This window comes from Rhinolophus ferrumequinum, chromosome 3 (genome assembly GCF_004115265.2).
Source record: "Rhinolophus ferrumequinum isolate MPI-CBG mRhiFer1 chromosome 3, mRhiFer1_v1.p, whole genome shotgun sequence".
Lineage (NCBI taxonomy): Eukaryota > Metazoa > Chordata > Mammalia > Chiroptera > Rhinolophidae > Rhinolophus > Rhinolophus ferrumequinum.
The window spans coordinates 15,125,551-15,152,640 of NC_046286.1; the positions used below are offsets into that span (position 1 = coordinate 15,125,551).

Genomic DNA, 27,090 nt, shown 5'->3' on the forward strand with positions numbered 1-27,090 from the left:
AATCTAATTAAAAAAAGGGAAGAGGGGTTGGTGTGGGAGGAGAGAAAACAAGATGCAAAGAAGACAAAGAGAAACAGAACATTTAAAAATCATAAGAGCCTACTTTACACTGTTTGGCACAAATAATTTTGAAAATACAGATGAAATGGATAATTTCCTAGAAAAAATATTGAACAAAATTGATTCCAGTAGAGAGAGAAAACTAAAACCAATTTCTGTATTAAAGATGGGGAAAGTTATAAACTATTGTACAAAAATGTATCAGGCCTAAAAGACAATAATCTTTTTTAGTACCTCTTTATCAGGTTTGATTATTAATGTTATAGTTGCTTCATAAAATTAGTGTTTTAGAAAAAGAAATACATGAGTTTTTGAAGTGACTATAACATTGATATCAAACCTGATAAAAATAGCACCAAAGAAAGGAAACTACAGACCAATCTCAAATGAAGGTGGGGGGGAAAGCAAAATGGAAATCAAATCCAACCACATCAATAGCTAAATGTAAATAGATTGAGCTTTCCAATTAAATGGCAGAGATTGTCAGATGGGATGAAAAAGCAAAATCCAAATGTAGTCTACAAGAGATACACTTTAAATAGAAAGGCAAATTGAAAGCAAACAGAAAATTATATACCTAGCAAACTAACTCAGAAAGCTGGAGTACCTATATTAATATCAGATAAAGTAGTCTTCAAGATAAGACTTCCCAGAGATAGAGAAACATTTCACAATGATAAAAGAACCAATAAATATTGAAGACAACAATTATAAATGGTCACACCTAAAAAAAAAAAAATCAAAAACAAACAGTTTAAAAGTTTGTGGATCAAAAAGTGATGTAACTAAGGAAAGAGAGAATCCATAAACACAAGTGAAGAATTTAGCACTCCTCTCTTATGTAATATAACAACCAGACCAAGAAAAGAAAAATCAGTAAGGATATAAAAAACCTCTGAGTGATGGTATCAACCAGATTTTTATATTATTGTGATTATTTTATTTTTTATAAGTTGTTTTTTTAAAAAAATACTTGTATGCTAATGCTGCACGATGAGTAATTAGCTCTATAAAGTAGGACCACAATAGGTATAGAATTATTAAACGTTAATGCTGGAATAAGCATCTCTAATAAGTCAAAATAATTTACGATTTGATGGTTAAGATACAATACAGTTTCTAAAAATGTTTCATTTGACTTTTTGTCATACTTTGAATTCTTTCGTTTTCCTGGTCTGATTAACCTTTTTCCCTTACTGAAATGCCAAGTCTCCACGCTTTGTATTTATATAGCAAAATATGCTAGGTAAAGTGTTAGATATATACCACTGTATTATTGAGTGAATATTATACTTATCAGGAATGATAGAATTTAGTTAAAAGAATTCTTAGCACTCTCTAAAGACATTTTACTTCCCTTACAGTACTCCCTCTGACACCTTTAGAAAGTTCTTCTAAGCCAATGATCAGGAAGGGAATTAATAACAAGTTGTTTCTGAAAATGCTGAGGTGTGTGCCTGCAAAGAAAAGTCCACAATGAGCACTAAGCGTTTCTAAGCCCTTTCTTCCTAAACCCCTGAAAAGTGTATTAAAAGGCATGGATTGGGACAGGGGGGTGCTGTATATTAAATTCAATAATGGCCCAAGCATTTCTGTCTAAATTCAGCACAAAAATTACAGGTGAGGCAAATTAAGTGCAAAATCGCATTTCTACCTTTGAAGAATTTTCATGAATTTTAATACCATGAGGGGAAAATCTTTATTTTTAGTTAAATAGCTTAGAGAACATTCCATTCCCTTAACCTTCAAGCTTCACCTTCATGAACTAATTCCTACCATTAAAGTATTATTTCTGTGAGCATACGTCCTACAAGAGAGAATTTTTAAAAGATCATTTCTCTATTCAAAATAAGCCCTTGGAAGAAAATTTAAGGTCTTTTTTCTTTCCTAGTTGTTCAGACTAGTTGGAAATGGAGCTGTATAACTCAATTCTCCAATGTATTTAAAAATGTACAGAGAGCTCTGTTAAAGTTTTTAAAATGAGTTATTCCACAGTAAAACAGTATGCCATGAAAGTGAGTTAAATAAAAGATTGGAGACAAGAGAATCAAATCAGGAAAAGTAAATACCCAGTTTCATTTCTGAACAATAAGTCAAAATATTCTTAATACAATACTCTTTGCTGTCTTCCATTTCAGCACTTAGAAAAATTCTGTACAATCCACATTCTTAAACTTGGCCTAGTTAAGTTCTATGACAGGAAGATACCTGTGCTGTTATTATACAGGTAAATAAATACAAAAAAAATCCCTCTATCACCCAAGCATCTTGAGGCTATTTATGTTTAAAAATGATAACAGAAAGAACAGGTTACCGGACACGCAAGGGTAATACCTGCCCTGGAATGAGAACTCTATTTCAATAAACTCGTACAGATTCTGCGAGAGTGGCTTACACAGCTTCTTCGTGAAGTCCTCCCTACCAATGATATTTCCTCCAGTTCCACTTTGCCTGATATCTTGGCTTAAGTTCACCTGTTCTCTCCTTTTGCTTCCTAGATTGTTTGTTTGGGTTTGCAGCCCTTGCTGAGTCAGGCCCACCTCCCTCCCAGCCAGACCCAGCCTCGCTGTCAGAGCCCTCGCTGCGGTATCTGCTCAGTGGCACCGGCAGCTGCAAAATACAGCAGCGGCACTGGCTCCACCGTCACTGTTCAGCATCCAGGCTCAAGCAGGCTGCTGTCTGGAGCACTCCGGTGGTTTGTTGATGGGGGACGGGACGACCGGCAGGTATACTTGTGGAGTCCTCTGGTTATTCCAGTCTAGCAACCTTTTCCGGCTTCACATCGCTCTGCAGAGGAAGACCACTACCTCAGCTTGATTCCATTGTATAAATCAGCTGTCTGGCTCTATTGCTTAGCATCGTCTTCCATTAAGAACTTTGCCATCATGGGCAGGACAAAAGCGAACCCTGTTCCTGACACTTCTGACAAGTCTTTCCCTCTTTTCTTTCCCTTCTCCAATTCATTCAGACCTTTGCTTTTGTGAGAGTCAGCACCAATTCCTGGGTTTGAATTAGTTTTAGTTTTTTCTGTTTATTTTCTAAATTACTTTTTTCAGTTATTGTTGACATTCAATATTATTTGTATTAGTTTCAGGTGTACAGCATACTGGTTAGATATTTGTATAATTTATGCAGTGACTCCCCCAACTGGTCTAGTACCCACCTGGCATTATACATACTTGCCTTTCTTTTGCTGCTTTTAGGATTCTGTCTTTAACCTTTGTCGTTTTAATTATAATGTGTCCAGGTGTGGGCCTGTTTGGGTTTATCTTATTTGGGACTTTGTGCTTCCAGGCTTGTGTATCTATTTCATTCATCAGGTTAGGAAAGTGTTCAGTCATTATTTCGTCAAATAGGTTCTCAATCCCTTGTGTCATGCAAGGTCATGTGGGGTCTCTGGTCCCGCACCCCACATAAGAACACAGGACATGGTGAGGCCAAAGGGGAACAGCCACGGAGCCACAGATAGGGGAGTCATACCACTGTAGTCTCGCTGACCGCTGGGTTGGAGACACAGGAAGCAGGAGCCACACGATTTGCAACCTGCCGTCCACTTCTCTGCCAACCAACCTCACTTGCTAACTGCAATCCGCCTCTCTGCAACCCACAGCCCACAATCCGTGCTTGCTAGCTTAGCCACAGCAGTTATATTAGTGGCCAGTCGCTCACTGGTTACAGCTGACAGCCAACTAGCCACAGCTGATGGCCATCCAATCAATTGATAGCCATTTACTACCCAAGTGAGCACCTTTCCACGTGAGGCTGAGAGCCTGGAAACTGCACTCCTGGCTCTGTCCCCACACCTTGCTTTCTCTCTTCTCTTTCTGGTACCCCTATGATGTGAATATTGGTACACCTGATGTCCCAGAAGTCTCTTAAACTATCCTTATTTTTTTATTATTCTTTTTTCTTTTTGCTATTCTGATTGGGTGTTTTCTGCTACTTTGTCTTCCAAATCCCTGATTCAATCCCATACTTCATCTAGTCTGCTGGTGATTCCTTCTAGTGCATTCTTCATTTCAGTTATTGTATTCTTCATTTCTAGCTGGTTCTTTTTTATGGTTTTTATGTTCTTTTTTTAAGCTTGCTATATCTTTGTTGAAATGCTCACTGAGTTTATCTATTCTTCCCCTAAGTTCCTTGAGCATCCTTATAACCATTGTTTTAAACTCTGTATCTGGTAGGTTGTTTGCCTCCATTTCATTTAGTTCTTTTTCTGGAGTTTTCTCATATTCTTTCATTTGGAATGTATTTTTTGTTTCCTCATTTTGGCTGCCTCTCTGTGTTTCTATGTATTAGGTAGAGCTGCTACATCTCCCAGTCTTGGCCAGGTGACCTTATGTAGTAGGTGTCCTGTGGGAACCAGTGGCACGATCTCCTTTGTCACCTATGCCAAGTGCTCTAGTAGTGTCCCTTGTGTGGATTGTGTGTGCCCTTCTGTCATAGTTGACACTTGGTTGCTATTGGCACATCAGTGGGTGGGATTGTCCCTTACGCTGACTGGCTATGGGGTTTGATCATGTCCACAGCTTATGAGCTTCTGTGCAGGGGACTTACTCCATGGATCAGGATTCACCCCAACAGGTTCTGGTGCCTGTTGAGATTTCCTTTTGGGTGTATCCCTTGTGGGGTTAATTAGGTGGTGCTCTGCTGTGATCTCAAGCCGACTTCCATGTATATTGGTTCTGGAGCCTCTCAGGAAGATCTCTGGTATAAGCTCAGGTCAGTCACTGCCTGTAACTTGCCAGGGACTACCTGATAGGAGGTATAAATGGATCTGTGGTTGGTCGCTGCCTTTGCTAGACCAGGAGGTATGTGGGAGAGCCCACGCTGTGTACCAAGGATGACTGCCAACAGTACGAGGCCTAGGGCAGCTCCACAAAAAGCCCAGGACACCCTTTTGCCTGCCAGCTTTTGTAAGTCTCAGCCACTGATGGAACCTCATGAGGTACGTAAGTTGGGTGAATTGGGGTCTCAGGGAGTCACCAGGGTGGGACTCCCAAGTGGTGTTCACTAGTTTAGATTTTGGTTTGGTTCCAGGGCTTAGCCTGGAGCTACTCAGCAAAAGTTTCAGGGCACACCAAGGATAGCTACTGCCCACCTGGGGCTCACAGACCCCTGAGAGTTATCCAAGAAAGAGTGCAATATGGGCAGGGATGGCTACTCACTGAGAAATTGCCTCTGGCATTGCATGAGTTTGGTGGGGTGGGGTCCCAGGGAGTCACCAGTATAGAGCAAATGGAGCTCACCTGGCCAATTCAGATTCAGATTTGGCCTTGTGGGGGAAGGCTCCACACAGGACAGATGGCACCCACCTGTTGACTGCAGGGGAGAAAGAGTCTACATAAGGAAGATGGCAACTGTCTCTCTAGTCCTCACTTTGAAGCCACAGAACTCAGTCTCTCCCCATATGTCTGAGAACTCCTGAATCATTGCCCTCTGCCAGAGACCAGGGTGAATGGGCAGTTTAAGAGGATGTCTGGGTTTCCTGCTGCCTCTGTCCCACCTAGATAGTCAGAATCCCCACTGTTTTTCACAGCCAATTTTTGTGGGGGCTCCTCTTCCTGGCACCAGTACTCTGGGCTACGGAGCCTGGTGTGGGGCTGGGATCCCTCACTCCTCAGGGAAAAGGAAACTCTTCAGCCTAGATATCTCTCCCAATTGTCAACCACCACTCGGAGGTGTGGGGCCAGCCCGGTCCATGTCAACATCCCTACTACCAGTCTTGATGAGGCTTCTTCTTTATATCCTTAATTATAAAACTTATGTTCAGCAAGATTTCAGATGGTTCTCCAGGTTGGTTGTTCTATAATTTAGTTGTAATTTTAATATGGTCACTGGAGGAGGCAAGCAGGGTGTTTATCTACTCCACCATCTTGGATCCTCTTGGTATCAAACAGATTGACTTAAATGACATTTAGAGACAATTACAGCCCCAAACTGCAGAAGACATATTCTTTTCAAGAGAACATGGAATTATCACCAAGATAGATCATATTCAGGACCATAAAATAGGTCTCAGTGAGCTCAAAAAATTTCAGTCTTACAAAGTATGTTTTCTGATTGCAATGGAATTAGATACAAGATTTAGAAAAACCTTAAATATGTGAAGTTAAACCATGCACTTCTAAATAGAAATCATAAGGCAAATGAGAAAATATATTGAACTGAATGTTAAGGAATTTATATCATACCAAATTCCGTAGTATGCAGCTAAGGCAGTACTTAAGTACTTAGAGAGAAATTTATACCCTTGAATGCCTGTCTTTGAGAGGACAAAAGGTTCCAAATCAGTGATTTAAGCTTCCTCTTTAGGATGCTTAGAAAAAGATGGAGAAAATCATCCAAAGTGAGTAGAAGGAAGGAAATAGTAAAGATAAAATTAGAATCAATGAAATAGAAAAGAGAAATAGAGAACATTTAAAAAACTAAAATTTGTGTTTTTTTAGTATTAGTAAAATTGATAAGCCTCTAACAAGATTGATTAAAAAGGGGGGGTAGCACAAACTAGCAATATCAGTAATAAAAGAGGGATCATCACTATAGACCCTATATATTTCAAAAGGATATTAAGGGTATATTATGCCAAAAAAGTTGACAATTTAGATAAAATGACAAATTCCTTGAAAAATACAACTTATCAAAATGGATACAAAATCATAAGGTATTTTTAAAAGTCTTATGTCTATCACAAAAATGAATTTGTTATCAAAAACATCCCCACAGAGAAAACTCCAAGTTCAGGTGGTTTCACTGATTAATTCTATATCATATTTAAGAAAGAAATGATTTTAAACAAACTTTTACAGAAAATAGAGGAAAAGAAAACACATCCTAACTGGTTTTATGAGGCTATATAACACTAGTACCAAAATCTGACAAGGATATTAGAAGAAAATCATAGCCCAATATGCCTATGAACAAAAATTCCTTAACAAAATATTACCCAATTGAACTCATCAGTATTTCAAAAGGATAATACACTTGAACAAGTGGAATTTATCCCAGGAGTGCAACACATTTGATATTTGAAAATCAATCAATGTTATCCACCATATTAATAGGTGAAAAAAAGAAAAACATGATTGTGTTAATAAATGTGGAAAAAGGCTTTTGGTCAAATTCAACACCTATTTATTATTCAAAAAAAAACAACGAAAAAAAACCAAAACAACTCACCAAATTTAAACTAGAAGGGAACTTCAAGCTGAGAATTATTAGGTTGGTGCAAAATAATTGCAGTTTAAAAGATTAAAAATAACTGCAAAAACTTTTGCACCAACCTAATACACACACACACACACACACTACAAATCTAAAGCTAATATCATACTGAATTATAACATCATAATATCATAAACCTACATCTAATAGACAGAATGGTGAAATGTTAAATGTTTTTTCTCCTAAAATCAGGAACAAGGCAAGGATGTCTACTCTAATCGCTTCTACTTAACATTGCATTGGAAGTCCTAGCAAGCGCAATAAAGAAAATCAATAAGAATTGAAAAGTAAAATCCTCATATCCACAGATGACACGATTGCATACATAGGAATTCCAAAGGAATCAGATAAACTAGAAGTGGACTTTTAACAAATGCTGGATATAAGGTCGATATGTGAAAAGCAAGTGTATTTCTATGTATCAGCAGAAAACAGAAAATAAAAATTTAAAACTGGTATTATTTACATTGGTATCAAAAAGCATGAAATCTGTAGAAAGAAGTCTAACAAAACACATGCAGAATTTTTGCACAGGAAATTATAACATTGAGAAGAATTAAGGAAGACTAAAATAACAGGCTATATCATGTTTATAGTTCAGGAGATTCAACATTGTAAAGATGGCAATTCTCCTCAAATTGATCATGGTATCTAAGCAATTCCAGCTTTATTTTTCATGGAATTGTATAAGCAGACTCAAAATTTTGTAGAAAGGTAAAGGGTCAAGACAATCTCGAGAAAAATAATAGGAGTTACTCTACTAGATATCAAGAACTATCACAAAGTTATAAGAATTAAAACAGTATGGTATTGTACATAAGAATAGACAAGTAGATGAACAGAATTGATGACCTTTGGTAAAATGATACATCCATACAATGTGGGTGTGTTAGGCATATCTTGCGTACCGCCTCAAATCCATTCAACCCACTCCTTACTCCAGTTTCATCCTGGCTTAGACCAGCTTCCACAGATGCAGCCTAACAATGATTAGCCTCTTTCTGGCCCAGACACTATGGCATTGGATGCCTGAGATCCCTTGGCACTTGTGCATGTACTACCCAGAAGTCCTTGGGATTAACATACATGTGGCCACTCTTAACCAGTAGAGTTGGAAACTGGTGGATAAATGTTTTGCTTCCCTTTTCTATTCCTCAGGCAGTCAGTTCCGAATACATTTCATAAGGTTCCTTTGAAAGCCCTGTGGAAATGAGCACCAGACACCCATTTACAGCTGCCAGTTCTAACCTGCGCTTGGGTAGGCTTTCTCTGCGTCTCTGTCAATCCCTGTCCATCACTCTTGGTTCTTAGGATCACTTCACAAATCAACAGCCTGCATAACAAGCCTTTGTCTCAGGCTCTGCTTTTGGGAAAACCCAGGCTACATCGTGGATCTATACAACATCTACAACAAAAAATGTGTACATGTACTCACCAAAGGACATGTAAAGAATGCTCATAGCAGTATTACTCATAGGAACATCCAACCGGAAATGAGCTAAATATCCAAAAACAATGCATAAATTGTAGTATATTAATGTAATTTCATGAATAAAAACAAATTACTGCTACACGGAGAAAATGGCTCTCATAATCTTGATTGAAAAAAGCCAAAGCTAAATGAATATGTATTGTGTGATTCCATTTAGATAAAATCTAAAAATAGGGGAAACTGTTCTATCGTGTTCCTACCTAGGGTTGAGATACCTTTGGGCAGGAGGCAAGAAGCAGCGACTCGGGAGAGTCTGAAGAGGGTCTTTCTGGAGTGCTCGTAACATTCTCCTTCTTTTCTAAAGTAAGGGTACATGAATTTTTTTTCACTTAGTGAGAATTGGCTACATTTATTATTTGCACATTTTTTAAATGTTTGACTTCAATAAAAAAGTTAAAATAAATAATACATATTGCAAACACACAGAGCAAGAAAGAACTTTGGAAACCAAAACAAGACTTTCAATGTGTATAAAAATAAAAGGGCTAAGGCTCGGAAGATGAAATATCTCAAATGGTGTAACAAAGAGTTGGAAAATACTGAGCTGAACAATCAACCAATTCAAAAGGTTCAACATCCAACTAATATGAGTGCCAAAAGTGACCAACAGAAAATGGATTAAAGGAAAATATATACTAAACTATGAGAATTTACTAAAATAAAAAAAAACATATATGAGCCTTCACTGTGACAGAGACCCCCTAACTGACAAGTGGAGTGTCCTTGGATAGTTAAGTGTAAAATGGAAGGGAGATGGGGAGAAAGAGAAAGAAACTGGTTTAAGACTACTCTAGCAACCCTGACCACCTTTCTAGATGTCACTGGATTATCAAGTTGGAGATATCAATACATTTTCATGTACAGCTGCTCATTTGTCCAGCTTTTTGTTTTGCATTCCCTGCACATTACGGAGTGAATTGTGTCCCCTCAAAGTTCACCATGTTGAAGTCCTAAGCCCCTAGCTGGATCAGGATACCTGGGTCCAGCTTCTAGCTGGCGCTCATACAGCACGCAAGTCATTCCACAGCTTTCCAGGGCCCTTGTTGAACCAGGAGGTTGAATGGTCCCTTAGATATCTCCTGGCCCTAAGCTTCTTGAGTTTGTCACCCTTAACAAATAGCTGGGGAAAAAAACCTGGGACCAGAAGAGCTAGGATCTTGATTAGATTTTCTAGAAATAGGTTCTTATAAGAAACTGAAATAGGATCCTACTGTGTTTCCCCAAAAATAAAACCTAGCCGAACCATCAGCTCTAATGCATCTTTTGGAGCAAAAATTAATGAGACCCGGTCAATTTTTGCTCCAAAAGATGCATTAGAGCTGATGGTCCGGCTAGGTCTCATTTTCGGGAAAACAGGGTAGTTTTACCTTAAGAGGTCAGAAAGCATTTTGAAAAGCAATTTTACATTTATTTCTTTTTAGCAACTTTAAATTTAAATGGCAGCTAGCAAAGGGAGAAACTGCAAAACATATACTAAATAAGAAAAAATCTTATCAAGTGATTAATGGTACAAAATTGATGATAGAGGATACTGAGCAAAAATGGTGGGGAGGGGGAATCTCCATTCCTCTGACCTTTTTAGAATTCTTATTTACAATTAGTAAGATTAGTGAGTCTAAATTTTATTTCTAGGTGCAAATTTTTGTTCACTGCATACAAAGTGTGACCTTGAATTCATGCAGGTAAAACCAAAACAACAACAAAAAGCTATCAAAGGATGATGTGACTAGATTTTTCCCAGCAAAGTTTAAAATTTTATTTTCTTTCAGGTAAACTCTCCTGCTGATATTTTACAGGAAAATAAGTGTCTGTAAATAAAAGAAACCATTCAATAATCAAATCTTCATATCACAATTTTAATGATTTCATCAAAGTTACAGAATTTACTTTCTTCTTACTGCTAAGGAACAGCACTTTCTAAAATCTGAAATGAATTGAATGAAACAATTAGTTTAAACGTACAGATAGCACTTGAATAGTAACGGTTTTAAATAGATGAATTTCCTCTTTCCGTTGTTATACTGCCATCTCCAGAAGGCAGATAAAGTTCATAGCTACAAAACAAGCCAACATGACCAACAGAATATGGTCAGATATTCTCGAGTGTCTAATCCAGAGTTCAGACTTTTTCAGGAGTTCGCCACCTACCGTCTAACTTCTCAGCTTTTTAATCCACAGTAACATTTCCAGTGATTCCATTCTATCCTATGAAGAGGTTGTATAATGAAATGAGAACTAGGTGCTAACATTTTTTATTGGTATCATTCTAAAAGCAATTCACCCACCTTGTTGTAGGAAGCACTTACATTCAATTGTATTTTTAATCATGCCACTTTTATTTTTTACATCTGATTTATCCTTTCTTCCTAAAATACATTTACCATTTTACCTAATTAGCCAGTCAGTGCATATACATGAAATCACAATATTTTCTAGGGGCCATGTGTCTATAAACTAGTTTCTGTTTTCAAGGAAAGCTGTTCTTTCCAGGGCTTCCTCTTTCCTCTAAGTAACCATAGGTAATGCCTCCCTCTCTTCAATCCGACTACTTAAAAGATCCAAAGCACAGCTCTTGGTGGATGGAATGGAAGCAGAGATGACCAGGCAGGTGAGTATCTACCCAGGAGGTAAAGTCTATTTGTGGACTTGGATTCACCTTTGATTCCACTGAGCATGTAGGGAGCAGGTATTCAAATATTTCATGAAACAATGCTATAATTTCAGTGCCTCTTGTTTCAACACTTGTTATTTCTAAAAGTTATTTTGCTAGTTTTTGCTATCAGGCCGCCTTTAGCACTGTGATGGGTACACTGAAAAATGGTCCTGCCTAATTTTTCCCCCAAGATCCATGCAGCTGTTTTAAAGGACTGAATGGCCTACACTGTATTAATACCTAATAGAGGTTATGCTCTCTTGCAATTCTGGATCTTCAAACATTCAAATCTAAAAGATGCTTGTACTTGGTACTACGTATTACCAGAAAGAAAACATTGTTTTATCTAATTTGATTTTAATGTGATTAATAGTGATTTAGTTTGCAAAGAAACAAATAATTACAGAGTAAGAGAAAATATTGCCAAGATGATGCCTGGTCTCTAAAATTCAGGCCAGTGTTGGACTACAGAAGAAAGAAATGTATATTCATGGTGTTATAAAAATCAGAGTAAAATGACCAATTAGGGAATAGCAATATGAATTTTATGACAGAAACAATATGTTTAGAATGAATCTATCAGTAATTGAACCTTTTTGGGAAAAGAAAATAAAAACCTATGTCCTTTGGAAAGACATATGACAAGGAATGCCCGCAGATGTATCCTGCTGTAAGAAACGCATCTCTCCAAAATTCAATGTACAAAGGTTGTCACATTGGATTTTCAACAGTTTTCACTTTCTTCTTGCTCTCCCAATTTAAGAAGATAGATTTCTACATTGTTTGGTAATGATTAGAAATTTCATTCAGTTTGAAAAACAAATAGCAAGTATTCTGTGACATGGGTGCAAAAATTATATTTTTCAACAAAGTTATAAGACATAATTGTTAATAAAGTGCATTTCACATAAAAGTACCCATTAAGAGACTAATTTAAAGTGCAATATACAAGGTACTTTAAATAGTGCAAAGTGGCTAAATATATATATTTTATGTGCCAAGTCCAAATAAAGCAGTATTTTGTCTATCCAAATGCCAGACAAAACAATGGAAACATACTTCCACATTTTTAATCTTTTGCAAGTATGTGTATTTTGGTCCATCAATGTGTGTGCATGAGAGAAAGAGAGAGAGAGAGAGAGAGAGAGAGAGAGAGAGAGAGAGAGAGAGAGAGAGAGAGAGAGAGAGAGAGAGAGAGAGAGAGAGAGAGACACTATGCCTATACAGTACATAATTGCTTAATAGTCTGTGCAAAAGTCTGAGAGTGGTTTCCTAGAATTTGAAATCTTTAAACACTGCCATAATTAGGCAATCTTCACTTAAAGTATCATTAGGCTTGTAATAATGGTTGAGTTATTTCAGCCTGCATATCTGGTAAGGTAGGCATTTGACTGCGAATTAAATGTTTAATGAAAATTATAAAAAATACAATAACTATAATGCTACCGAGAGAGACCCCTAGGAAATAAGCATACGACTCCTCTTGCTCATTTTCTCTTGGTTTGGCACTACCATGGAGGTGGGTAGTGCTCTGCGTGTAAGGAATCGCTCTTGGAGCTGTTGAACTGAGCAGACCCTGGACATTCCTGAGTGATCCGTTATGTGGCATGGCAGTAATATTGAGCAGGTGGCAGATCAGTGGGTACAGATCTGTGGAGTTCATGGCTTCTTTTGTGAAATTCTTTCTGAAGGCAGGACCGTGGGCTAAAAATATTGGATGCATTTCTGCTAATGCATTATCATACCCATGGTTGCCTACTGGAAAGATAAAATGCATGAATAAGTTAACCAACCAGAAGGCATTAAAATGGCAATCACTTTGTATTGTCAAAGTCTGAACAAGTTAAATGCAAATTTTATCCAATTTGACTTTTAACAGAAAATAATCTTGTACCAACAACCTTTGCTGTTGTCAACATCACAATTCACTTCAGGAAGTGAGAGGTCAAATGATCACAGATCTTTCTCCAAGGCCAACACTACCTTAGGGGAAGGAAGGGTAAAGAGCAAAGTTGAGCCAAGTCAGGGGAAAATAAAACTTTTATTTATTTATTTATCTTTTGGTGGCAGGTAAACTAGTATTCAGCAAATACTTGTTAGGTGCCTACTATGTTCCAAGTATTGCTCTATAGATAAAAGTGCTCTTCTTGTGAAGGCAGTAAATTCATAATTACTAACCAAAGGGGAAAAACAATAAAGAAAAACAAAAAGACATCACAAAAATGAAACCTCTAGTTACAGCTCCAATCCACTACTGAACAATAAAGGTCAGGACTTGCCGGGAAAATCTTGACTTTGGTGGTTCAGATGACCATCCAACTTAGCATCGTGTGCTTTAGCATGGGTACAAATAAAGGGAAAACTTGAGGAGTCTCCGGACACAACCAGTGATACAAAATCAAAGGATGAAAACTCCTGCATCATAAAAGCTGCGTTTCAAAGGCATGTGTTCCTAGCATAGTACCTAACCAGAAGTCAGTTTGCAAAGGAGTCTGGGGATTTTAATCTGCAGGGGTCAGTCACTAGTGACACAAAGCAGAGCATGAAAAGGGCAGGGAACTTAAGGTGCAAAAGTGAAGGAACTACTGCTGACAAGACGGCAGCCTATGAAAATTGACAGGCTTTATTTTAAAGACGGTGAGGACAATGACTAGCAAATCAGTCTCTAGTACCCACATTACTACACGGAAATATGCAATGGGAACACAACATTAAAAAAAAATCCTAACTCAATTTCTCTGAAAGTCATGAACTGACCGCTAGTCATCTCCTCAAAGTAATTCCAAATCTGCCTGGTCAAACACATCTAAAGAAGTCTTTCTAAATGCCATGATTCTTTTGAGTTTATTCAAGTAAAAATAATGCTGGACTTATGAACTCTTGTAATGATGTGACAGAGTACAGTGCTAGTCCCTTTAATTAACTGGTAACATTAACATTGGGATTGATGCCATTATATAATTTGTAATTGATTGATGGTGTTTATGTTCATTTGTAGAAGAAGTTGGGACTTAGACTCTTAGTCATGAAGGCAAAGATAATTCTCTCGTATCAAACTGATTACTTGAAAATCAGGTTTGAAATGAACTCATTGGACTTATGAAATGAAAACCTTTCCCATGAGTAGGGAGACTTCGTTTTTGGTGACAGTCCCTATCATAAATGCTTGATCCAGCAGACAACATTTAATAACGGATGCCTAAGGGCAATGGTTCTCAAAGTTCAATGAGTCTGAGACTCCTTGGGGGTGGGGCATGCAAAAAACACAGACTGCTGTCCTCTACCCTCACAGGTTCTAATTCAGTAGGTTTGGGTTGGGCAAAAGAATTTACATTTCTCACAAGTTCCCAGGTGATTTTGAATGCTGTTGGTCCAGGGAACACACTTTAAGAACCAATGTTTTTGGACATCAGGGCTTCATCTCTTGTGGAACTCAGGATGAGGAGGACCATGGTGGTCAATATTTTCTTAAATAAATGAACATAATGTAATATAAATGGGAACGTTAAGGTTTCCTATCAAAAATAGGTGTGACCAATCTATTGCATAATTGTAGTTCACCAAACCAAATTTCAAGAGAGCCCTTAAAAACATGTTAACCGTAAAATTTTGAGCAACCCCACTAATATAACACAATACACGAAAATTTGAACATATAAAGGTGGCAATTATTCTCACGACCAAAGAAATTATTTTGCAAGGCCTTCTTAAAACAGTTCCCCAGGTGTGATTAACTATTGTTTTACAGATCAGTATCTGTATGTAGAACCAGTTTTAAGAACCAGAAACCATGTACCTGTACTAATTATATAATGACACATAATCCGTCACTATGACTCTTGTATACATTACAAGTACCACTGTTAGGCAACTGCTTTTCTTTTCCTCAATAAACATGATAGGAGCCCAATTCTACCTAAAGGTACATTTTTATACATTTTTTATATATATCAAGGACCAATGCCCCAAAAAAAGCATTTCTAGATAGTTTGACACAATGTGGTTCCTTCAACATTCAAGAAAGGGGATAGAAACAAAGTCCACTGAACTGATCAGTAGTACATGTTATTACCTAAATCAATCAGGAAAGAGTCTAGTAGAGGGAATTTAATGTAGGACTAGTTATAAAGGGGCTGAAGAACTGAGAAGCAGACATAGGGTGGTGAGGTTATTCAGTGTTTAGGAACAGTGGAAACCTTCTACAGCCCCTAGGGCTGGAGGGAGAGAAGGAAGAGTGGTGTTACCAGAGCCCAAAGACAGGGCTACTTAGTAGGAGCTGAGGCCATAGAGAAAGACGTAGTCCAGGGGTGGCTGGTTAGCTCAGTTGGTTAGAATGTGGTGCTAATAACACCAAGGTTGCCGGTTCAATCCCTGCATGGGCCACTGTGAGTTGTGCCCTCCTTAAAAAAAAAAAAAGACGTAGTCCAAAAGGAGTTGGGATCACAGAGGAAATGAAGCCATTGTTAGAGACACAGATTGAGGCAGAGAGAGAGAGAGAGTAGGGGACAAATACCCTGGTTTCTCCCCTCCTCCTGGCTTCCACACTCCAGCTAGGGTCTTCTATAGGCCAAACCTAACCAGAAATCAGTTTGCAAAGGAGTCTGGGGAATTTAGTCTGTAGGGATCAGTCACTGGTGACACAAAGCAGAGTATGGAAAGGGCAGGGAGTTTGGGAGCAAATATGCAAATGACAGACACAATAAAGATGAATAAAATCCTGTGGATGACTTTTCCATTTGACTAACTTGTTAAAAGCTATATAAGAAGATAAAATTGCACATTAAGGATGGCAGTGAGCATCTTATTCTTCATGTTTGAATTTTAAATGGAAATTCCATTATCTTCTCCAAAATTATATCACTAGGCACTAGGAAAACACGTCTTGATATATTATTTTCTATGACATAGCCACGTCTTTTTAGAAATGTTTCCAAGGTGTAATGCAAAGCGGGTGCAGCCAGAAGGCCCCCCACAAAAAACTAGAAAACAACGGCAAATAAAAATAGAGATTAAATTCTTATGAAATCAGAATATAAACCAGATACAGAAAATAATTCAATTTATAAATTTCAGTTACGTTTTTCTCAGGAACATAATGGTTATAATTAGCAGTATAGGTCACTGCATATTTTTGGTCTGATGGCTTCAGGAAAGTAAATGTTTCACTTCTAAGAGATTAATTCTTTTTAAAGCCCCAAGGATCTTAATTTTGCTATTAACATATGATACTAGTGAGTTATTTAATTGGTAAATGAATTGCTGTATTGTCCACCATGTCCACGTTAGCAAGCAATGATGCAGAATGAGAAGAAATACTGTAACATACTCACACAGAAAGTCATCCGACTTATTCTGTAAAATATACCACCCTTCGTCAGCCACCGCTATAATTGGTTGAATCCGATTATTGTATTTGTAACGCCATCTTTCTGGAATCTCTTCTTTTTTGTAAACAGTAAGATTAGGATGAGCATGAGCTAGTGCTTCATAGACTTCATCAAATTTACCTAAAAGAGAAAGTAGAGGGGAGGGCACTTGGAAGACACTCACTGCTGCAATCAAAGAAACTACTGGCAACAGAAGTGAGTCAATGCTGACACCCCACTGAGGGAAAAAGCCAGCAAGCTGCACAGAACAGAGTACAGCCAGACACTTGACAACTCCCATCCTCTTACAGGGAACAAGCTGGAGGGGGGAAACTGAGAAATAATGAATCTTCTGTTGTAAGTCAACTCACCTCATGGAATTAAGAGAACATTTTTTATACCACCAGAAATGTCTAATTTGAGATGTTTTAATAACTTACACACACACACACACACACTAATTAGTGGTGCTAGGTAAAATGTTTAGGGCACTGCAATACCCACACAAAAACAAAGTTCCTAGTTATTTTGCAGAGATAGAGATTCTCTAAATAAGAAAATATGGTAACTGGAAGGTGAGGGTTGGAAAAGGGTGGAAAGCAGACTGTAAAATGGAAATGTCCTTTAACACCCTGAGGTGTTGCAAGAGTCTCCCTGTAACTTCATATGCAGTAAACCTCACACTATTTTCACTCCTTTTCTTGTTTTCAAACCCGTTTGGTGGGGGTTCCTCCCTGCCTCCCACACCCCAACAAGGCCACACCATACCGATTTTTGTACGGAAAATGGAAGGGTTAATGTGATTGTCTTAAACAACACCACCACACCTGCTATTTTACATTGAATTTGTTGAAAAGTTTGTGTGTAGGCACACATGTGTATTTTAACATTCACTGTTTCCTACGATCCTCTTAACCTATCCTTCTGGGAGGGATAGAACTCTCAGCTGAGAGGTATTCAGCTTTTCAGAATCTGTTCTCTCCTTTGATACCTAGACGGACCCTAGGAGGTGAGAAAATAGAAGTCAGAAGAGCAGGCCTGAGTCTTGCTGTGCACTTACATTGTGATCTGGAGATGGAACATGTAGGTGACCTGGTTGGTATGAGGCTTAGAGAGGTTTAAAAATAGTTCAAGGTATTGTTAGTACTTCCCCTACTCATAGAGAAGAAAAAAGAATCTTAGGTTAATCCAAGCTTTCTCCTGCCTACACTACACTGCTTTCCTAGTCAGCAGGTCCTAACTAATGATCTATAGAAGGCTTTTGGGCCCAGAAATCACTAGAATTGCATGCAAATTTTGTACGCATATTCGATGATACCAAAGTGGTTAAATCCAACTCTCATAAATACATAGAGAGCATCAATTCCAACAGTCTAGGAAAAAGTGAAAAAGTATAATACTCCAAGTGATAGCGTCAGGTTGGTTTGAGGAAATAACACAATATTCTGTTAGCCTATTTTTCAGAGAGTAGGTGGGGCCTCCAGAGAAGCACCTGCAGACACCACTAAAGGAGGCCAGAAAAGAACCAGTTCAATCTGGTTCAGGCATCTATTACGAACGTAAGAGCTCATTAGAATAGTAAAATCCCCACCTAATGGGAAGAGTTTGGGCACCATTTTCTGAATATGTGACGCATGAACTGCTACGTGCCAAGCCGACACCACTCCTTACAGGCTATGACAAAAATTTCCACCATGAATATGCATTCATTTGACGGGTAAAAACATAGAGGCTCCCTAGTTCTGGGAGCCACGGCTTTGGAAATTATTCCTTGCGTGTTCTTTATGTACTGCACATAAATTTCGCTTTGTGTGGCAACAACTCTTGGTGTAATGTCTGGTTCCTTGTTCACCAAGAACAAACCAAATTCAGTTCAGCAACAACAACAACAACAACAACAACAAAAGAGTTTGTTTGTTTTTTCAGCGTCTAAGGGTTAAATTCCAGAACACTACCATGACACAGGCAAGCATACTTCAAAGGCACAGAATCAAAAATTCCCCACTGAGTCGAACTGGGCACGCGCAGACCAAGTCTCGGAGCACCACTCAGTCAGACTTACCTTCTTTTGGCAAGATGGCTGCTACTGGGGATCGGTCAATCAGGACGTAGTGGTCTTTATCCAGATACTGGTCAAGTTCTATTACCCTTTCCTCAGAACACTGGGTCATTCCATGATCGCTTGTGATAATAAGGTTCAGAGTGTCCCACAGCTTTGCCTTTTTCAGCATTTGTATAAGATATCCTAACTTGTTGTCGATATCGGAAATGACAGGCCCCATGAGCGGACTGTCAGGTCCCAAATGGTGGCCCATGTCATCAGGGTCTTCCCAATAGAGAAGGCCAAGATTTATGGGCTCTTCTGATGTGAACCATTCAATAATTTTGGCAACTCTATCTTCAAACGAAACGGATTCATTGTAAAGCATGTAGTGAGTAGGAAAGCTCTTATGTATTTTTACATCAGTTCCGGGCCACATGGCTGCACCACTAGTATGTCCTGCCCTCTGATTTGTGATCCATATTGGAGTTGCTTCTTCCCAAAACTCAGAATCATAAATATTCATGTTATCCAAGGAGAAAGATTTGTTCAGAATCGGATCAAACATGTCATTTGCGACAATCCCATGATTCTCTGCAAAGAGGCCGGTTACCAAAGTATAATGGTTAGGGTACGTCTTCGTAATAAAAATATTAGTAACTTGTTTCACATGAACACCGTATTTCATAACATAATGAAAATGGGGTGTTGGAACTCTATATAAGTAATCCCAACGGAATCCATCAAATGAAATTAGAAGAACCTTTTGCTGGTCTGGTTGGAGAGAAAATGTAATTGACAGTGTTAATGCAGCAAGTATGAAAGCCACCCAGAGGAGTTTTGAAGTCATTTTCAAAGTACTTGATCAGTTTAGTGTAAGATGATCTGTATAAAAAAACATAGAGAAGTTAATAGCAGTAATTTTGCTTTGTATACTTTACCCAAAACTGAAAGTGATGGTGCTTAGTAATCCCAATTATACCATAAATCACAGCCTGGAAGGATTATATTGTAGACCTTCATCTTAAACAACAGACCTGGGGCCACCTGTATAACAAAGCTAAGAAGTTTAGTTGCATTAGAAACTGTTTTACTTTCCAAGAATTTATCAAAAATCAAAATATTCCTTAAAGGAATTATATAAATAAGTTCCCAAATATCATTTAAAAAATATAATTGACATACGGCATTTCAGAAAAAAAGTTTAGGTTGACCCAGACTTCTGACAGTCAAATACCTGTGAACATATTTCTCATTGTGGTTAAACCAACTATAGGAACCTAGCAACAAGGAAGTACTATTAGCAAATCAAATAATAACGCCTATATATATATATATATACACACACACATATATATATGATATATGATATATATACCTCTATTTTTCAAAGCAAGGTTTATGTTTGGTTCATTATGGTTAGAATTATGGTTAGAGATGTTACTAGAGAGGAGAAAATAGAGGAACTTGGTTTCTTGAAGTGATCTCCATCCATTTATCATTAATCAAATCACATGATTTGATTAATGATAAATGGAATCTAATTGTTTAGAGCATCTTCTCTAAACAATTAGATTCTGAACTAAGAAGAAAGAGAAACATAATTTTGGAAGTTGATGTTGACCTTCTTAATGTCAAAATTGGTAACATTTAATCTTATCAGTGATATATGTAGAAAAGACATTTCCCAGGTTAAATAATCTCTTTGTAACAAGGTTACCTGTTTTTCTTTTTCTTTTTTTTTTTTAATCTGCATATATTTATAAAAAGTTTTTATTCTATTCAAGAAACTAATGAAAGGCAACATGGATAAATACATATGTAAATGTTTTCAGTTCTCATGGAGCTTGCAAATCTAGCAAGGGTCTTTTGTTTTCTCCTTTTCCTGTCCATTCTTGCATGAAGGTATTTATAAGCCCACCAAAACTTGGAATTAACTGTACTTTGTGCCAAGAAATCTCAGGAATTCAGCTTTTGATATCTTCCTCATTTGAAGATGCTGAGGACATTTTTAAATCTCAAAAATAGACCACCTTGCCTTGCTATTATAGCTATAGGTAAATAAAAACTGCTTGGCATGCTGGCTTTGCTTTCAGATGATGCAATAATTAGGTTTTGTTTGTTTTTAAATCATGATTTGACCACACATAGAACATTACTTAAACAGAAGTTGTTTTCGGTACTGGTCTCCAGACAATAGTTCAAATTTAAATTTAAAAACTATTTCTCAAATGGCAATAATGCTTCCAATTCTGGAAGGAACACTAAACATCAGTTCCAAAAGGGAACTGCAAATATATTTGTTAACTTATGAGGATGAGCATGGTGGTTCCTTCCTCTTTGTCCCATCTCCTTCATCTTCCCAACAAAAGGAAGGCTAATATGAAACAAACATAATTTAAGGCTAAAAAAAAAAATCAACTACGTGAAACACCTGATTTTCCTCCAAGTAAATTCATTCAGGTACTGTGGTAAGAACTGATTTCCTGGGACAAAGGAAAACAAACAAAGGCTAAGTGTTGTCTAAAGCTTAGGGATGTTTGCTAAGCAGAACCAACAATATCACATCGATGTCATAAAGCAATAAACAGAGAGATGGGGGTAGGATGAATTTTTCTTTTTCATACACAAAAAACGCTGCGGAATTCCTAGCTCTGGGTCCAAAATTCAGTGGGCTGCTTCCCAATTCCTCCTCCAACCCTTCCCCCCCGACAGCCTTGGAAATCTGGAGGGAAGAGGCGCCAAGAAACGCGAAGAAGAGGGAAAGTGGAGCAGGAGGAGGTGTGTGTGTGTAGTGCGAACAGACGTCAGAAAAGGGTGATGCATCGCCCCATCTTCTCCACAGGCATTCCAACCCAGCTCAAGCAGAAGGTTCGAGGCTAGGGTACGCCCACCGAGGTCGGCAGAGGCCTCAATGTGGAGTGTGTGTACGCGCGCGCAGTGGAACTGGGGGGTAGTTTGCAGGAGCCCACAGGAGCCGTGTATGTCCGCTGGAGGCAAGTCGCCCACTCCCCTGGACTCTTACCTTCGCAGCAATCCGGTCAGACCGCACTGGATGGGGGCGATGGGAAGGAGAATCTGGAGGGGGATCCCTCCGCAAGCCAGGGGCTATAGCGGGGAGCTGGCGAGAGCGACCGGCGCCCCTTGAACCCGCAGCCGCTCACCTGCACGCAACCTCGGCGCAGAGCACCTGACCAGCACCGCCTCCCCACCGCAGGCCCCGCCTCTTGGCTCTTATTGGCTACAGTAGAGATCGTTACTGATGGCGTGCTCCTGGGAGTCGCCGCACCGCCCGTCAATCAGGGGAAGCGGGGCGGCCGCTGCCTGGGTTTGGAGGATGGAGGCGGCAGCATCCCACGTGAGCAAAGGGCCGGCGCGGACCCAGCAGGGAGGCAGGAGGGGAAAGGAGTCAAAGACACCTGATGCTAGGTGCTCGCGAATCTCCTCTCTCTGCCTAGTCACCAAACCTTTCCGCAGTGAGCCTTTTCTAGACGGGCAGTGCTGAAATCCGAGACGCAGAGAGATTATAACACGCTATCCCAGTGGTCTGTGTGCTCTAATACTCAGTTTTTGTTAAAAGCTACTTTTATTCCCTGGTCTCTCAAGTTTTTTGTTTGTGTTTTTTCTTATCACAAATTGGTGACTTTGTTCTAAGGAACACCGCAGGATGTCGATACGACGATGAAATTTTCTTTAATTCTTTTTCTTTATTAGTTGGTGTTGGTACCTGCTTTACCTCACACAAAAAAATAATTTAAAAAGATTTAATTTAGTCAGCTCCCAACCCCAATGTTTATTGTCCAGGTCTTTGCAATATACGGTCTCAGGGATCTGCAATAGTGTGGCACGTGAGAATAAATAAATAAATTAAACCAAGTCAGTTTCAGGATTAGGTTAATTTGCACAGGGAAAGAGGCTGAACAGCTACTCTGATAGTTGCATCTAGGCTGCAGACTTTGTTTCTAGCTTTGTTTCCAAATACTATCCTGCAATGCTTTGAACTTCAGGTTTGATTTCTCTTTCAGAAAGTCTTCTTTGGCCCTGTTTCTTCTGTTCCCTTACTGTAGAGAATTAATTTTTTCAAGTATTTTTGTAATCAATGGTATTTTTAGGTTGGCGGGAGTGTGGTGGGGGGTGCAGTTTGCCAATTTGATGTCAACTATAATTACCATATATTATAGTACTGACTTGGAGCTCCCCTGAAAGATTTTGTACATCTACACAATTCTTGGGACTAATTCTGACCACTCTGCAATGGGCAGTGATATCTGCTTGGTTGTCACAAGTTTTAACATATAATTAGCCCATAAAACAGAGTCTAAAACTGTGGCTTTGGCTCGGTCTGGAGTTTATGTTCCCTGTCTGGTATACTGGAGCTGTAAAATGCATAGACATTCCTGTTGATATTTAATTAAACAAGACAAACATTTTGGTCATGGTATTTCCTCTCTCTCAATTTCTCATAGAGGGGACAGTCCCTACCCCAATTGTTCCCTTCTGATTGTGTCATATCATCCCAAAGGGCACGGGGGCACTTTCTGGGGGCCTTTTATTTGTAGTAACTTGAATTTATGGTTTTCTACACGTGGGATGGGGATTAAAAGGGAGACTGATTTCTGTGTTTAGCCTGACCCGGTGACAGTGCAGTTGTACAGGATGTTCCAAGTCTCCAAAGCCCTGTCCTTTGAAATTGCCCAAACTTGGAACGGGTAGTCTAATATTATAAGTCCTTGTTCCCCCCAAATAGGCCAATCCTGTGTCCTCCCCAAACACTCAAAGAACAGCTTATGCTGATTAGAGAGCAGAGGTAGGGGAAAACGGGCCGTTTATGTGGGTCATTGAACATTGCTGGACTCTGTTCAGATGACACCCTGCCTTTATGGAAGGCACAATTGTATTCTCCAGCTACCTCTGTGAACTAGGCATGGTACAGCTGTTAACCACAACACAAACTGGGAAAACAACTCATGAACGCCTCAGTGAGTGCCAGGCACACTTCCCAGATCTCCATATAATGATATCTAGTGTTCAACTGGGAGGCTTATTAAATGGGAAGAAAATGGCGCTTAAATTGTATAGATAGAGAAATGATTGTAAAAACATGGAATCCTGCTTACACATCTGTGACAGCCCTCCTGTCAGGTCTGTTGCCTCAATTCTGTCCAACTGCAATAACTACTCAACAAAATTATGGAGGTAGAAACCACAACCTGATATTGACTGTAGCTATTCCTTTATTTTATATTATTGAATTAATATAGTTATCATTGAGCTAGTAATATTTTTATGAATAATGGAGTGACAGAAGTATCAACTTTTTTCATGGATTTTGGGGTGGAGATGGGATTCCCTCTGCCTCCTTAAGGAAATCTGATAGGGGTTTGAAGACTGGATTATTTTCTTCTCGATGAGTTGGATGCAGTTTGTGCTAAAACTGAAATTTGATCTATTCTTTATGAAAAAGCCAAGACTGGCTCTGCCACAGAAGTTTTGTTTTCAAAACTGGTCTATACCCCATGGTAGGAAAAATGAACACATGATTTTGCAATTTAAAAAATCTGTAAGGTTGCACAAATGACTAAATTAAAAGAAAGTCTATTTCTTCATCCTTTATAGAACATTCAGCAAAATGTGGGTCTCACATATTCAAAAGCCATGGGTTAGGAACCAATGGGACTCTGGTACTGTACTGACCTTAATTCTTGATAAATAGTATGTTTTCACTGATTTGGACTCATTAGCAGAAGTTCAGCCCAATGAGTACAAAGGTGAATTATAGATTATTCAAAGACTTAGTCCAAGTATGTTTATGTCTATTAGTAATTTAGGCTTCTAATGAAATATTGGTACTAATTAGAACTATATTTTCACACAATTATACTTTTATCCTCTGAAAGCTTTATATAAGTCAAATATAACCTTATAAACTTCTTTGTATTATTATATTTTGTAAATTGTATTCGGAGTGCATTATTTTCCTAGGGCTACTATAACAAATTACCACAAACTGGGTGACTTACTTGTACCACAAGAGAAATTGATCCCCTTACAGTTTTGGAGGCTAGAAATCTAAAATCAAGATTCCAGACTTCACTTTACAAGGTGAAAGAGCATGAAAACCAGCAGAGCAGGGGCCCCACGGGTCTGTCCTGCAGACTGAACGAATATGCTCTGCTATACACAGAAAACTGACTAGTAGAAGTCAAACACTACTAGGCCTAATTCATGAACTTTGGGGAGAAATGATCACACAGCAGGGCTTATTTTTTTGTTACTGTTGTTAGTTGAGGTATATAATTTAAAAATGGTAAATTTAAATATTTTCAAGTGTATAGCTCCCTAAGTTTGGCAAAGTTACACAGTTGTGTAATCAAAAGCATTTTGCTAAGTGAGAGAAGCCAGTGTGGGCAGGGCCACACTCCCTCCAGAGGCTCTAAAGAAGAATGCTTCCCGTCTCTTCTAGCTTCTGGTAGTTTCTGGTGTTCCTTGGCTTATTGTAACATAGCTCTAATCATTGCCTCCATTGTCACATGTTCTCCTCTCTGTCTCTGTGTCTTCACGGAGCCTTCTATCAGTCACTGGAATTAAGGTCCACTTTAATCCAGTAAGACCTCATCTAAACTTACCTAAATCATCAGTAAAGATCCTATTTCCAAATGCGGTCACATTCTGAGGTTCCAGGTGAATGTGAATGTTAGAAGGACACTATTGTAGTCAATTCAGTACACGTAGCCAATAGAAGCTTCCGTTTTATAGCCCAGCCTAGACCAAACGTTCATTAATTATTATTAAAATGGCTCAAATCAAAGGAACCGATAACATCTAGTGCTGACAAGAATGTATAGCAACAGCAACTATCATGCATTACTGGTGGGAATGGAATAGCCAATTTGGAAGACAGTCTGGAAGTTTCTTATAAAGCTAAATATGCATTTACCATACAACCCAGAAATTCCATTCCTAGGTATTTAGCCAAGAGAAATGAAGAAGATATCCTTTCAAAAAGGTCTAAGCAAATTTTAGTAGCAGTGTTATTCATAATCATTAAAAGCTAATGTCCTGTGACTGTGAATAGATAAATTGTGGTCTATCCATAAATGGAACACTATACAGCAATAAGAAGGAATTGAGTACTGATACAGGCAACGACCTGGACACGTCTCAGAAGGATTTTGCTAAGTGAGAGAAGCCAGATAAAAACGGCTACGTACTGTATGATGCCATTTGCATGACATCCTAGAAAAGGCAAAATGGTGGGACAGAAATCAGTCGATGGTTTCCAAGGGCTGGGGCGGAAGGGAGGAGATTGGCTACAATGGGGCACAAGGAACTTTCTGAGGTGAGGGAATTTTGATTGTGATGGTGATTACATGACCGTGTAAGTTTGTCAAACGTAGAGAACTATACACCTGAAAATATTCAAATGTACCATTTGTAAATTATATACCTCAATTAACAACAGCAACAAAAAATAAGCCCTACTGTGTGATCATTTCTCCCCAAAGTTCATGAATGAGGCTTAGTGGTGTTTGACTTCTACTAGTCAATTTGCTGTGTATAGCAGAGCATATTTGTTCAGTCTGCAGGACAGACCCTCTGCTGGTTTTCATGCTCTTTCACCTCGTAAGTGAAGTCTGGAAACTACATAGCAGAGAAACAATTACTTTCTAAGCTAGAGCTGAATGCCATTTGTTGAATAACTAGATCAGTCTAGGATGTGCTAGTGCAGGCAGAAGGGACAGTTGTCTTTTGGTATCTGGTTCAAGGCCTACTTTGAAAGACATATTCTCAGAAGAAGCCAAGTACAATACTGCCCATGCATTTGTGGTATATGGGGTGGAAACACTGGGCCAAAACCACATTCTCAGTTCTTTGTAAAGAACATGTATGCCTTAGAAGCTTCAGAGTACTTAGTTTAACGTCACCATTTATTTTGAAAAGTATTTGCTTATCATGAATATTGTAATTCTGAAAATTTACTACGAGTGTGGGAGGACCTAAAAAAAATATGGTCCTACTCCCAGATCAAAAAGACAGATTTCCCACTATAAATGTAAATCTAAACATCCTTTGCAACTATTACGTTGTGTGAGGGTGCACTGGCTTCTTTGGTAAATATTACACTTTATGCATGAGCCAAGCAGGTAACAATTGCTTTATGTCTTTATGGCTTTCTTGGCATGGAGGCTGGGGAAAATAATGGGTGGGTATTCCTCACTCCACTCCTGGATGGCTGCAATTTCATAATTTGGAA

General features: G+C 38.6%; 1 protein-coding gene across 3 annotated transcripts in view; it reads right to left on the reverse strand.

Annotated features, from left to right (window-relative positions):
* The window catches only part of ENPP5 (ectonucleotide pyrophosphatase/phosphodiesterase family member 5), a 33,811-nt gene extending 11,753 nt beyond the window's left edge, over positions 1-22,058 (reverse strand). Inside the window, exons 1-4 of one of the 3 annotated variants that reach the window (XM_033095437.1) lie at positions 22,001-22,058; positions 18,858-19,721; positions 16,760-16,936; positions 10,513-13,187 (exon numbers count right to left, since the gene is read on the reverse strand). In XM_033095437.1, coding sequence (XP_032951328.1) covers positions 12,760-13,187; positions 16,760-16,936; positions 18,858-19,686 — 1,434 coding nt within the window. In that variant the 5' untranslated portion in view covers positions 19,687-19,721; positions 22,001-22,058 and the 3' untranslated portion in view covers positions 10,513-12,759. Of the gene's footprint in view, positions 1-10,512; positions 13,188-16,759; positions 16,937-18,857; positions 19,722-21,861 lie in introns of those variants that run through there. The other 2 variants (XM_033095434.1, XM_033095441.1) reach the window with 2 other exon arrangements.
* Positions 22,059-27,090: the final 5,032 nt, after the last annotated feature.